The sequence below is a fragment of the Tigriopus californicus genome, chromosome 11 (assembly GCF_007210705.1).
Source record: "Tigriopus californicus strain San Diego chromosome 11, Tcal_SD_v2.1, whole genome shotgun sequence".
In the NCBI taxonomy this organism is placed as follows: domain Eukaryota; kingdom Metazoa; phylum Arthropoda; class Copepoda; order Harpacticoida; family Harpacticidae; genus Tigriopus; species Tigriopus californicus.
Genome location: NC_081450.1, coordinates 13,161,621 through 13,176,328, shown reverse-complemented (window position 1 = coordinate 13,176,328; position 14,708 = coordinate 13,161,621). Strand labels below are relative to the sequence as shown.

At 41.8% G+C, this 14,708-nt stretch overlaps 1 protein-coding gene across 1 annotated transcript in view; it reads right to left on the bottom strand.

Annotated features, from left to right (window-relative positions):
- LOC131889926 (protein Aster-A-like) overlaps positions 1-14,708 on the bottom strand; it is a 29,777-nt gene that overhangs the window by 4,703 nt on the left and 10,366 nt on the right. The window contains exons 3-12 of the mRNA XM_059239154.1: positions 14,393-14,480; positions 12,253-12,388; positions 11,911-12,184; positions 11,566-11,669; positions 11,122-11,301; positions 9,356-9,589; positions 1,550-1,910; positions 1,044-1,205; positions 724-845; positions 334-529 (exon numbers count right to left, since the gene is read on the bottom strand). Of these exons, the coding sequence (XP_059095137.1) occupies positions 334-529; positions 724-845; positions 1,044-1,205; positions 1,550-1,910; positions 9,356-9,589; positions 11,122-11,301; positions 11,566-11,669; positions 11,911-12,184; positions 12,253-12,388; positions 14,393-14,480 (1,857 nt within the window). The remainder of the gene's footprint in view (positions 1-333; positions 530-723; positions 846-1,043; positions 1,206-1,549; positions 1,911-9,355; positions 9,590-11,121; positions 11,302-11,565; positions 11,670-11,910; positions 12,185-12,252; positions 12,389-14,392; positions 14,481-14,708) is intronic.

Below are 14,708 nucleotides of genomic sequence, written 5' to 3'. Positions count from 1 at the left end.
GGACATTGTTGGGCAATATGGGCACTTGAGTTTCTCATGAGCTTTTGCTCGCAACCAGGTTAAGCACAAGGTAATGTATAAGGTAAGAGGGTATTATTGAAACAAGAATAAAAAATAGGGTGAGGAAGAACAGGTCATTTCTTTTGGCAATTAAATGCCTGATTATTACTAAAACTTAGTTAACTCGTAACTGGCTCAAGATGAATATCGGAACAACTTGCTCAAATACTGACATAGTGACTACAAGTTCTTACAGCAAAAAATCCAACTACATTCATCGGAAAAGGTGCAAATCTAAGGATGCTATGAGCGTCACTCTTGAATTCTTCTTACATTTGACGAATCCCCAGACCGACTTCTTATATTTGATATTGGACCAGACCACGAGTCGTGAAGTTTCCTTGGAAACTCGCGTGAGACAAAAATGCGAGGTCACAAAGAATGAATCCGCGTAGGGAATGCCACTGTTTACCGTCTCCACATGGATGGCATAGATCTCGCCCGCTACCGTATAGTCATTCTTCATCACCTGAAATCCAATTGCGAGAGTGCAAAACCCATATTATGACAGTCTTCAAGAGCTCAAAATGGCACGAGAGTCTCCTATTTACAATTATGACCTTGGTTTCATGTCAAGTTCCAAGGATCTTTTTTTCGTTGAAGGTTGAACATTGGAACACAAAGGTTCTAGCTTTATTTTGTATGATTCCGTTTGTCCATTACCTGTGAGTCCACCACTCCGGAATTCTTGGGGCCCATTGCGTTGTTCAATGACAATGTCATGGAGACTTCCCGAAATTTATCGTTCAGTCCTGGGCGTTGTTCCCACTGACTTTGCACGAGATCTAGAAAAGAAGGCCAAACGTGGAACTCAAAACGCTAACGAGCATCCCATAAAAAGCTCACTCTCACTCGAAGAATGAACTTTGAGTGTGACCAATTCAATTGGAACCGTTTCCATTCCAGAATTCCTCTCTGGCAACGCCACAAGGCCCCTTTGAAAGGCTGCTAAATCCCTAAATGCCCACACAAGGACGACGTACCTGTAGTCTTCCTGGATTTGTGAAAGTCCGCGTAAAATTTCGAGTTGGTGAATAGGAACGTGAAGAGCATGTCCACATCCATGTTGTAGACCTGGTTGGTCATTTCTCGACCCTCTTGAGCAGCCTGCCACTCCTCAAACAGCCTTTGTGTGTTTCTATTCACTATTGTTGGCAATGGAACGAGAAGAAACACCGAACTAATTAAGCGGCCTTCCAAAGTGGAACTTACCTCCGAGCTCGATCGAGTCGGAGCAAACCAAGTTCTTGAGTTAGAGGAAAAAGTGAGAAATAGTACTGAGCAAATTTACGAAATAATTTCGCCACATCCTTCAAGGAAAAATTCTCAGTGCCGTACCAGGATTCACTTTAATCTCCAACTCAAAAGGTTGATTCACATTTCCCTGAATATACAACGAGTTCCACCCACTCAATACCAATGCAAATTTTGGACGTGGAAATTTACATTCATATTGGACTAAATGCATGCTCATAAGCTCAAATCTTACCACGTTCCCGTCGTTTTCGATTGCTCGGATTGCATAAGGCCATATCATCGCTGGCAACCTCACCATCGTCGTCTCCATCCTCATCAGAGTCGCAAGACAAATCGGTACCTGGAACACTCCCACCTACCCCTCCTCCTCTGCTGGACGCTCCCAAGTCTCCGTTCTGTTCCGATGCTCTTAAAGTGGAACTCTTCTTCTTTTTCCGTCGACCAAACGAGAATCCTGAAGTGGACTTGGAGCCTTCAAGGACAGGAACATTGGGAGAGGAGGATGAGGCGTGGTTGGTGAGAGTGGGCAGGGGATCAGTGCCGGTTTCCGCTGAGGATTGACTGGGATCGTTGTATTCTGATCCTCGAGAATTCTAGAATTCAAACGAACGTTTGGACTTAGTTTAAAGAGGTCCTTTTCAATGTGATGAGGATTCGCTTACAGTTGCCAGTTCTTTCATTTTCATATGAGATCAGTCTACTAAGGACAGTTTCAATGTTTGCAAGAGCTGTAACATGTGTATGAATTGTGATAAACGATCAAATTAGTGCAAGTGTAAAGAACTCGAACCTCGGTTTCATCTGATAGATAGTGAAAAGTGAATCCTTATCATGGCTATCATTTTCCACTCTATAACCAGGAGTCTGATTTAGTTCTTCCTATGTTATTTTCGTTTACTTTCAAAAAGTACAACTAAGCTATTTATGAAGAATAAGTAAGGTAGGTAGTTAACCGGAAAAAGATAGTACAAATAAAATTTTTCTCGATTCCATTGTCAGACAAACTCTTTAAATAATCCATAGTTAATTTTATTTTGCACTATGAGCATTGAGTAAACGTAGAATTAGAACTACCTCTATTGTAAATGGATACAACCTGAACATTTCTGAAGCTACAACAATATTGGAATAACCATATTTATGAAAGCCGAGACTTGACAGTGACGTCTGAAAGCTTATTGAAAGCGAAGAAGACTCTAATAATCTATTTGGCACGCCTTGGATCGGTCTTGTACAGGTCGTGGAACACAAGTCCTCCTCCACCATCAAGATCCATTAGGAATGTAGTCGTGTCCCAATCAGTTCCACTTGGCCCATGGGCGCTCTTGGAGCCGAGCAAATTGATACTCGACAAAAGATCCATCTTGGGTGCCAACATGGAGGAGCAAGACGAAGCCCCACAGAAGTACGAACGCAACGGAATAAAGGAGCCCTTTACCTCTAGCAACGGGTTCCAAGACCCATTGAACGTGGGCAGGTTCTTCTGCGAGAAACTGGGGTCCGAGGGCCAATGGCGAAGATTGCTCCTTCGACTCTGGGCGGAAGACATTTTCGATGTGGAATCTTTCACCTCCGCTGGCACTTGCAATGTGTGTGTGGGGGGTTTCTGGTAGAAATTTCAGCTGACGCTCGCTCGTTCCAAATTGGTCCAAACTTGCTCAAGGACAACCACTTCCACGAGGTACATTAATACGAGTAGGAACACAGCCATAAGTTGCCAACGAGGGTGGAATATGAAGCCATACCTATGTGACCACTGAACTTCGGTTCTTCACCTGGCTTGCGTGCAGTTGGACTTTGAAAGTCTTTGACGGATCTACCTCAACAGTCACGTCAACTTTTGGTCCTCAACAAGGCTCTCCGAAAATGTCCAATAAAATGCTCTCTCACAAGGTTCAAGAAATTGTTTCCCAGCAGGTGGACGGACGTTTCTCAAGTAAAGTAAACGAGGTGGACTTTTTTAAGCTCCGGAAGAAAAAGTCACATCTCCGACCTCGGGAGATTTTCACTTTGTAAGGCCTTGGCATTGAGCCTTTGAATAGAGGGAGAAGGGAAAGAGAAAGCAAGNCCTTTGAATAGAGGGAGAAGGGAAAGAGAAAGCAAGGCCAAGCACGGTCCAGTCCGACAAGGCAGCAACGAAGCACAGAGCAGCACCAAGTCTCCCTCGTTCGTTGAATACGTAGTGAGCATGGAGGCCTACCCAAAACCCAACTTTTGTCATAGCATGCCTTACCTCAACCCAAACATCATTTCCACGTAATCAAACAAAATCAAATTGATGCCTTACCTCAACCCAAACATCATTTCCACGTAATCAAACAAAATCAAATTGTGTGTGGTTGTGTTCTTTTATTTATTGTCGATTGCAAAGTGCATGTTTTTTAAGTGATGAAAATTAAGTACACCTATGTAAGTACTAAGCGACTCCGAGATGTTTTGCGCCCGTCATTTCTGGGCAAAAACATCCAGGACAAATATGGGAAACCCAAGCCAACTTTGTGAGAGGCAAACAGTGAGTCGACTTTTTTCAGCAGAATCTTTCAGTTACGGAGAGGCAAGGATGTTTTCCTTAACTTAAGCTGGACTCTTCAAACTAAATAAGGTAAAATGGGCAAATATGTGCTTGTGCATTAAAACGGCACTTTCTCTATAGAACGAAAACTGCGTGGAGAAAATTGGGGAATATTTTTAGCAAGATAAATCAATAACAAACTGACGGTCTAATCACTTGGTCCTGACCTATTTTAAGGTAGGTTGACGTGAAGAAATGCCACTGAGAACTAAACCTACACTTTACAGTCCATTTTTCTAACATAAAGCATATCGGGCTTTTCTAGCATGTTACGCGAGTAGTCAATATTATTTCTTTCACAATTGGATTGCTGGATGGTCTTTGCTCCGACCTCACTTGAACATCTCTTGCACGCATCTTTGACCGTAGGCATTTGAGCATAATGGTCCACTTTTGGTATGAAACAAGGAAAAGGATAGCGTCTGATCATAATTGTAGCCTTAAACTTGGGGCATTTGACGAAAAACTTTTGCAACAGTTTTCAAGAAATCAAACTTTGCTAATAATCTAGCTCAAAGTTAGAAGAGGAGAGTGACCGCGGAACGGCCATAACTTTCCAACCGTAAAGGATAATGAAGGAACGATCTGGCCGGGAATGATCAAGGCTGAGAAAGCTCACGAAGAGCATGGTAATGCACAGTCAGACGAGGGCAAGAAAAACTTTAATTTTTGAATAAGTATTTCATCATGGGTGTTTTTGAGCTTGCATCTTCATATCTAAACATTACCGAAGAAATCGGAAATCCAAGGTGTACCGTAGTGATTGGAGATATATAATGGCATTTGTGGGGGATGAACCAAAGTAAGCATGTTTCCATGTTCCTCCTCATTTGTATTTCTTCATGTTGGACAGCCAGCACTTCATTACGTGATCGATCGTGCTTTCGAAAAAAGAAAGACTAGGTTATCATGGCCAGTTATACGTGCATGATAAATGATGATCAGTTAATGATAGAAAGTTCACTAACTTTAGACTGGCCTCGGGTTCGATCCAAATTAAAGGGTAGATCGAGCTATTCATTTTAAACCCAATGGCATGGTTAAGGCAAGCAAGTGCTACGCAGTGTGAAGTTAGCCATGTAGCTCACTCAATAACGTTTGTTCCGGTATGAGGATTGGGAAACTTCGTTCCCGACTTGCAAAATTACTTCCAGGTTTCAATCTGATCAAGCTTGAAAATCGAAGACCCCCCGTTCGCCAAACGTCAATATCTTCCACTCAAGCCATTATGTTATTGAAATCGAAGAGCCTTGAAACAAACTACAACGTTCCCTTTACCTCGGTTTATCGTTTATCTTGATGCTTTTTTCGTTCCGGATAGACTTGGGTTGCAAAAACTATTGGAGGTATCTTTAATCTTGAAGATGGGGAAAGGCCTAACAAAAGAAATCCAAGACCAACAAATGAAGGTCTTCATGATAGAAAACTTGAGGGATGATATGTGGGAAAGGTTCATAATCAATGCCATGCAACTTTCCATCAAAAGATTATGGTTGCGATATGTATCTCACATTCGAAGCTCTAACATATCAGAGAATATTAGGAAACTTGTTATACCAAAGGAAACTTTACCCATCATCTCTTAGTCGACATATCTGCTGACAAACGAGTGCTCTTGACACTGGTCTGTTATTCCAGCCTTCGTACATTGAGTGAGGTGATTCATTAAGGGTCTCTGGTAACATGTCCAAATGACATGCTAAACATGTGCTTACAAGTTACGAAACAAAACGTTCCACAAGACTTACCCTTGATCTTGGAGGACGAGCCCGAATTTCCTCACATCAAGTTTTCAGACAGGCAGACTCAAAGAGTATTTGAGGCTCCAGGTTGTCCCTAAGGGCTTGATGGGAGAAGGTCGGTTTCTTTGATTTAATTTCCTAGTGCGTGTTTCACACGACATATAAAGTAAAGGATAGCGGGGGATAATCTCAGGGGAATATAGAGTTTCTTTTGATTGTTTACTCATCACGGCGAAAGGGACGTCAGATTGAGTTGGGGAAAGGCATCCAAAGCAAACAAGTCATTTGAGGTCTTAACTATGCTTAGAAAGGCCACCTCTTCCAACACGTTAGGCATGGACGCACCGTTTTACGGCCCCTATTTCTGACCTTTTCCTTCATCTTTTTGGGGGCGACTGTGCAATGAGTATTAGGATTAGGTTAGGCCGCAATGTTTCGTCCTTCAGACATGGTAGCATTCATAGTTCCACAACCTTGGGTCACTCATCAGATGATGGCTACTCATAGTCTTGTGCTCCAGACAATATGCATGCATTGTCTAAGAAGACCACTCATGGCGACATCTTTTGAGTTGGGGGCTACTACTCGTTCATCAAGTCTGGACACCCTGTAGTCGTTCAAAAGTGGAAAGGCACTTACATCGGAGGGTCTCTTGCCGTTGATCAAGAGTAATGGACAATCCAGATCTGGAGCCTGGGTTGTAGATTTGGCTCGTTTCTTCTCGCGTTTAAACTTTCTGAGACTGAAAATGGTAACGCCATTTATCTCATCTGCCGAATGTTTGCGTTTCACTTCCACATCGGGCAAAGTTATTGAGTTATTCAAATCCGAGGACGATCGACTCGGCCTCAAGGATTCACTTTTCCCACTCAGGGCGCCACATATATTGGATTGATCAGCATACACATCCGAATTGGACCTTTTCTCGCTTCGGGCGCCCATCTTGTTCCTTTCCCAAAACTTCATGGATCGTTCCGTGGACCCTGAATTCGTCGGAGAACTATTGGCACTTGTGGGTTGAGACCTGGATATCTCAATCCCAACAGGCGTCATCATACTTGAAACCACATGCACTGCCATGCTTCAGTGACCCCTCACCATAAACACACTTGGACTCAACAAAGCAAACCTTCTCCCAAAAGTCGAACTTTTACACGTCACTGCAGGAGTCACGATCAATTCAAGGGTCGAAAGGCCGGGAGGCCGAGCAACTGACGAGAAACGAGACGAAACGGGGACGAGTTTGTTGTAGGAAAGCCAGGTGATTTCCTTAGCCGAAGCAATTTGCATCACTTCAAACTGAGCTTTGCCTCATTCATTCACGCTGTTCTGTGCACGGGCACGAGTACAAGCGTCTTTACTACAGCCTCTTGAAACGCATCGTCACTGATAAGCAAGAAAAAAACCAATTATGCTAAATTCTTCCGACTTGGTGGGAGGAGAAATTGGAACTAAATACCCATCGCTCATAGATGTAGTAACCTCTTGTTCTTCTCATTCTGGCAGGACACGCGTTCATTGGATTGAGCAGGGACCGTTCGTTTGTCTCGTGGTCCTTGGAGCGCTTCGAACTTGAGAAAGGAGCGGACGGACAAGCAACTGGTTGGTTGCATTGAATTGCATGTAAGAAGGAGGAGGCCGATTGAGAAGCAGAGAATCGGGAACAGACGAACGAAGGCAGAGACGCAAGGACGAACGGAGGAACGGACAGAAAGATAGACGAAGGCCTTCGATCTGGATGAAATCCACAATTCGGTGCATGTCAAGCCCGATTCTTTTCCTCGGACAATTTCGCACGGTATTCAAAGCACACACACATGCTCTCCATATTTGAATTTCGTCCGCTTGAAGAGTCTATTTCTGGAGTTTCAAGATTGATCCAACAAGCGATTTTTTGAGCAGCTACTGAATTTGTTGGAGAATACATTTGATATTCTGATTGAGTTGACTGAAAATTGCTAGTTATTCATCGAAAACATGGCTGGTTTTTTTAAATCAGAGTTGCCGGTCATACAATTCAAATTTAGCGATGAATATAACATTCATCATTCATGAACGTGCAAGAGCCTTTTAATTACTTAAGGAGCTGTAATTTACATTTTTGCAATGGAACCACTTTCCTTTAATAGATATGAGATTCTCAAAAACTTTTACCGGACAGGATGAAATGTTGCTCGCAGAATTGTTCAAAGAAAAGTATTCTTAAACATATTTTCTTGTTTGAATACAATATCTGAGCAAATGAATATATAAAAGCCTGAGATGACTGGCAATAACTACGAGACGTAACCGCTAAGAAATCGATTGCCCTCGTAGCACGAACTTGTCAATATCTTATTCGATCACTTCTCGACTCTTGGCATGTTGATACTGAAAAACAGCTAGAGAGAAATATGATCCGAAGTGTCACATTGGTTACCCAAGTTTCAAAAACATGTGTAGGAGGCATCTGAATCATGTTTCAAAACACTTCCAGGCGCATCTGAATCATAAATTGATAACTCAACCCACGGAAAGTTCTATGTAAGGGAAGTCTATACATAAAAATACTGGGAAAAATACTGTAAGTACACTACATGAAGACAAGATTGAGCAAACACAAGCTTGGATATTGCAGATCTAAACATTATAGTAAAAAACTCGTATCTAAGGGAAAGTAACCGCAAACCGGGTAAAGTTCCTCAATTAATGGGTACAGGTCCTGAACAATTCAATTCCAGGAATTCCAATGGATAAGTCTGCCTCGAACTTGACGAATGATGTTGATTTCTATAAAATATTTCCTTACAACGGATGTTAACGTTCGTGCATACCTTAACAGACACAAAAATATCCGATATTGGCTTTCATTTATAGTCCAGTAAAACATTTAATCCGAAACATTTTGCGCGTTTTTCTCTTGCTTGATCATATCATACTAAACTAGAACAACGTAAAGGTTTGATGTGCGATTACTTTTCTATCTAAATATACCTACCAATAGTGTCCTTACCAATACCCCTTCAAATGGCTCTTCTTTGGTTTAAAAAAGTCAGATGACATCTTTTCAAAAAGGCACCGAGGTGACCTTCATTAATCATGGAAAAAATGGAAAATCATGATCCTTCACATTTTGAAATGTTTGCTGTATTAAAAATGATCGAGCAGAGAAATGAGGATAATGAGCCTGAAGGCTAAACCATCCATTATCAGAACACTTAATATTTGATCAGGACTCGATGGGTCTCGCAAAAGGAGAAATACGGAGCAAATCTCAAAGCAAAAGGAAACAGATGGAACACAACAAACCCATCAGGAAAGCTGGGATTATGAAAAAAAAACGAATAACTTCTTTCCTCATTCACAACTAAAATCGGAGACAGTAAGAGGCTATTGCACAAATCAAATCAGTTTGTGGTAGTCATTCAGACGCAATCTTAGAGAAATTGCCGAGCCTAATCAATGACCTGGAATGTTGTATGGCCTATTTTAAGCTATTATTCACAAAGGACATTATTCTCAAATTCATCGCTCAATTAGTAACGATCACTTCATGACGCTTTCTAATCTGACCTATAAATATCTCTTCTACTTCAAGATATAACTCTCAGACAGGTAGGAAGCAAGTAGGGAAATTGAAGCAACCTTCACTGGATTTGACGTCATGGCTTGCGCTATAAATCGCGTTAAAAATAGTCACCCAAATCGTGCTAGCCGAGCGTAAAATTAAAAGAAGATCATTCACCTCACGGTTTATTCCTTTGATCCCTCGGCGACTCCAGAATCCCTCCTTACTCGATACATTGGATGAGAGCGATGATGGACCTCCCGTTCCTCCAGTGGTTCCACCTGGCGAAGTGTCCATGCCCATTTCATCGTCTTCCAGAGGGCAAAGATAATCATCCTCGTCCTCTGTGGTCAGTCCAAGTTCATCTCCGTATGATTCATGGATGAGCTGCCACATTTTAGTGCTCGAAAACTTGAAGTGAAAAGAAATGGAACCTTTGAATTCCCAGAGATCCAATCTAGATTGTGTTCCTTTTGTGAGCACTTTGATCTAGGAAATGAAACCGGCTTTCGGATACATAAAACAATTGGTACACTGAACACTTGAAAGTCATTGTCGGAAGAAAAACCACCATAGTTGACTTTGATCAAGAAAATATGATTCAACACGGATCTGAAACTGACCAAAATATTTCAGTGTTAACACTCTTACTCTGAATAGAAGCCCCGTACTATTCTAGATGCAGGAACAGAAACCGTACATTTCGATACTAATTTTTAAAAAAGAGAGCTGGAACCCTAAGTAATTTTTCAGATTTTTTTCTAATTTGACAACAGCTAAGACTCATATTTGGGATGATCGGCATGTCATAAAACAGGTTGGAAGCCCGCCTTAATCCCAAAGACTGATAGCACTGCTAGCAAACAGGTCAATTATGTCATGTTTTATGGTACATCAGTACATGTAAAAGGCATTAACGTCATGTTCCATGACGAGCCAAATGCTTGTGCGTTAAGGTAGACCCTACCAACTCCTTTCAAAGTGGATGTTTAAGATGTATGCGATGGTTTACTTATTTTTCAGAGCCAGGTATGAGGAGTAATGAAAAACTCCTGACTGTATCCGAACTTCTTGAACAAGGGCGTCTCAGAAAATTTGGCATACGCCCTTGGGACACGGAAATTTCCTTACTCAGGGCTTGGCGCAAATTCTAAAGTTAAGACAACTTTAAAATATCAACATCATCCAACCTTAAACTTGTTCAACATTGTCAGGACATTTAAAAGAGTATGACGGACGGATCTTCAAATTTGGTAGTTGTCAAGTAATGAGTCGTTCCATTTCTAGGCAACTAACTCATTGTATTGTCCCCAATTTTTCGTATGAACGTTCCATTCCAGATCAGGCTTGAACGGACTTACTGAGGCTCGACAATACATTTTTATTCGACGCTGAGAAGACGTCTTCTCGCTATGATCCTATTGGTGGATTATATATTACAAAGAATGCTGATGGAGATGAAGGTCTCAAAGGCCAAAATCCGTCTTACTCTTCAAAGAAAATCTGTTACATCTTAGTCACTATAGCCTTAGTGGAGAGGGTGTTAATCTAAGGGATTGTCGGAACAGATAGTCTAGCTTTTACGACCATCTGGTTAAGAAAGGCCCTTGACCAACAGTTTCGGTGGGGAAGCTCTCGTAGATGTTCTCACATGGTCCAAGAGTTCCCTGAAGCACCTGACTCGAAGATATGCGATAATGAGGGTTCCTTCCTGGCCATTGTTCCCCAATTTTCTACCGGTCGGAAAAAATAAAAGTCATTCGAGGAGTACAAAGAAGATCGATCTTCAACGAGAAACTTTTCTACACACACCGACACACCAAATGAATCAGTATTGTTACGCTTGGCTTTCCAATTGGCCTTATTCAATTATACTATCCATCTTCTGATAGGGCCTGAAGGGACAAAAATAATGAATGGGCTTTTAGGGGAGGGCTTCTTACCTCTTCGAGCATGCAGTTTTGCCAGATCTTCATGGCTGTGTTGAAGGTCTTATCTCTGGATGTGAATGAGGCGAAAAAAAATTTGTCTTTGGTGGTGGTGTTGAACTGAATGGCATTGGGAATGACCAAAGCAGTTTTTTCTTTGGTAATGCCGGCGATCTCATTCCATCTGAGTACAACCTGAGGAAACGAAAAAAAAAAAATACGTCAAGGGCGTTCAAGTGGCTGATGAAACCAATCTTGGCATCGAGATAGAAGTAACACTCCTTCTTTTTGGTAGAAATCTATTTTTCTCTTAATTGCATTGCAGTTGTCATTGGCAGTTCCAAAAACGGAGAGCCTTTTAATTTAGAATGTACCTCCTGGCCTATACGACTGAAACATAGGTGGCGAGACCATGATAAGAGTACAAAAAGACGTCTTTAATTAGAACGTGGTACTTACGGATGTCTCCCAAGTGAAGATATTGGCATAGAAGCACAAGTAATTGGATGTGAAGTAGATCCTCCCTTGGATCAGAATGTCCTTTTGTAACGCACACGAGTACTCTGGAATATAAATGAATCATTACTTTGAAGGGCAACATAAAACAAGCCCGACCCTCCCGTCCCGTTACAAATACGCCCATGGGACCCATATCCTCGATATGAAAAGCAATTTATTGCGTGCCACCTTTACCAAACATTGTATCCAACAAACTTGGACTATACCAACCACGTCCACGATCAGACCCAATCCCTCGTGCCTCAGGGCATTGTCCGTTTGGAACCATGGAATTATTCTGCTTACCCACGATGAGTCGTTCGTTGGTGGGGATCTTTGAGAAGATCTTCTTGAAGGTCTGAGACCGGGACTTATAATTGGGATTAATCGCACTGAACCATGGCTTCTTCTGACTGAAAGTTTTCTTGCGACGGTCTTCAATACGAGTTTGAGCCGGGCACAACCCCGAAAAGGAACCACTTTCCGTTTCATTCAAATCCGATCGCATCGATTCTGGAACTTCTTCCAATGCCTTAGCTTGAGCTTGCTCCTCAGAACCATCTGGACAGGAGAGCGTAATCTGCAATTTGGTTCAAAATGAGCCTCTTGAAGGAAACTTGGGATGGATATATAACAGCATTGTCTCACGTCAATATTTGAAGTATGACGATTCATTTTCAAGGTGGAATTGGCAGGGGTCATGGAGCCAATCTCAAATTGCACCGATTCCGAGGTTGATGTGTTGGACATCTGACGGCTGATTGAGCTCAAGGGTTTGGCGAAACTGTAAAGGAAATAAATCAATTAAAACACATGACTGAGCTTTTAAGAAGCTAGCGTAGCCGAGCAGTCTTAGGGACAGCTGTCTAAAATAGCGTGGGTTCAAACCTCGCTGGCTGAAGTTAACCATTCTTCATACCATGTCCTTATTGTGCACATTAGCAATTTAAGTTTTGAGATCATGTTGATATTATTTGAAGTGAAGGTTGTTGCTAAGATTTCGCACAGTTCGGACAAATCTTATCGGCATTAAGCTATTAACAATCGTTGATATCCTCATCAATTTTTGGCGTTAGTATTATCAAATAATGTTTCAGCAAGTCATGAAATAGTTGGTATGTTTTTTAACTGACTTAATTCACAAAATGGGACCACTCAACACGAGGTAGGAAGGTGTACACTGAAGGTAAACATCATTTTCCCCCAGAAGGGATTGATTATTTCAGAAACAATTCAGGGCAGGTGGTCTCCAATGAGAGCAAGACTGAACGAGTCTCCTCGGACTAACTAAGACCCCTCTTGCTCAATGTGTTTGATTACCAAACTGTGAAGGATCTCATTAAGAGAAAAATCTTGGTGCCAACGGACTCACGTGGATCCCGATCCGAATCGGGTACGGATCTTTCCGGGTTTTTTCATGATGCATTCAGTGGGACTCAAGTTTCGCAAGAAGGCTCTCTCTGGCCCATGAGCAAACACGCCAGAACAGAATGGAGTTGAGGATTGGATCAGAAATTAATGCAACAGAGGCACAATTGTCGATCACTTCGTGCCCAACTGACTTCGATTTCACACGCAGCACTTGTTTGTAGTGAACGTCGTCTCTCACTCGGTGAGTGACCGAAATATTCCAAACGAGTTTTATCTTAAAGTCCTGGCCGTTTTGTTGCTACGATTTCGTCCATGTCCCTGCTAATAGGACACTCAAACCGTGGACATGCACACATAGTGAATTTGTCTCTATTCTTTCGCCTCAAATAGGAGGAGGTACAGGTGTTATTAGTGATGAAAATGACACTTCTTCAATGGTGGCAAGCATGTCTGTTTTGGCATTCACGTTCAACAAGTTGTGAGGAAACTGACACTTTTCTTACTTCGGGGGAAAAAGGCCAAGTTGAGGCTTTTGACGTCATGGCGTGTGTATGATCACTGCCAAGGATGAAAGAGAACGAAATATACGCTAGGATTGTGTGTATGTGTGTGTGTGTGTGTGTCGCTACGTTGACCAATCCATCAAAGACATAATCTATTGAAAGTAGATTTGTCGCATTTGATAATACTCGTACGAGCATGGTTACAATCAATGAATGGCCTAGACTCAAAAAAGTCAAAGGCAACGGACGGGTCTTTGGCTCGAGGTTTCGAGATCCATCAAAAAGGATGAGATGACAGTGGGATTACATTGAAAATTCCTCGAGGGACCATGTTTTCGTTCTTATCAAGAATGGCCAAACCAAAAGTTCTGGAGCACTAGGCGTTTCATGGGCCCCTCATTATATAAAATGTTTCCATGACCTTCAATAAAGTTTAGTATGATACATAGCATATAGCTGTTAGTAAATTGGGTTGTTGGTTATTATCCCACAAAAAAAAATCATATAATATGAAAGCATACGTACTTTTCATAATATAACATGGTCAAAAAGCTTTTTTCATTGTAATCGAACAGCATGTAGCGCGTCTTGAAAACGCAAATGTAAAATAACGAGTTTTAAACACAGATCCTCACATAAGTGATCCTAAAAAATATGTACAAACCACTTAAAACATCCTTCTACGATTATATCACCCTTTACAAATAATAATATTTATATTCATAAAATATCAAAATGATGATATTTTTTTCAAATTCACAAATGAGAGCATCTAAACTGTGAAGATAAATCGTGTTTTTCAAGACAATTTCTGCATCCATCCAAGACATCTCGTGACCTCGAATCTGGCGCAAACTGGCCGGAGCTTGTCAATCCACATCCTTCTTTTTTGTGATGTGATCAGTTATTCTTACCCATCTTTCGTGACATTGTCTCGACCGGAATGTTCGCCATCTTTTTTACGGCTTCCTTTCAAAGTTGCTGAAGAGGAGACCGGTTCNCAGACAGTACATAATCCTTTGTCAGTTCTCGTCGTTGATGGCATTGGCTTGGGAGCCAGACCAAAGTGCGTGGCCGACAATATTCCGAAGGCTTGTCGGGGCAAGGACAATAGGGTGTTATCAAGTCCTTGGCCAGAAAGGACTTGTGTCCGGATATCACCTCCGGAAAGGTCAGATTCCCAACACTGTTGGACACTAACCTTGCCAGCCCGATTGTGAGGGGCTCAGC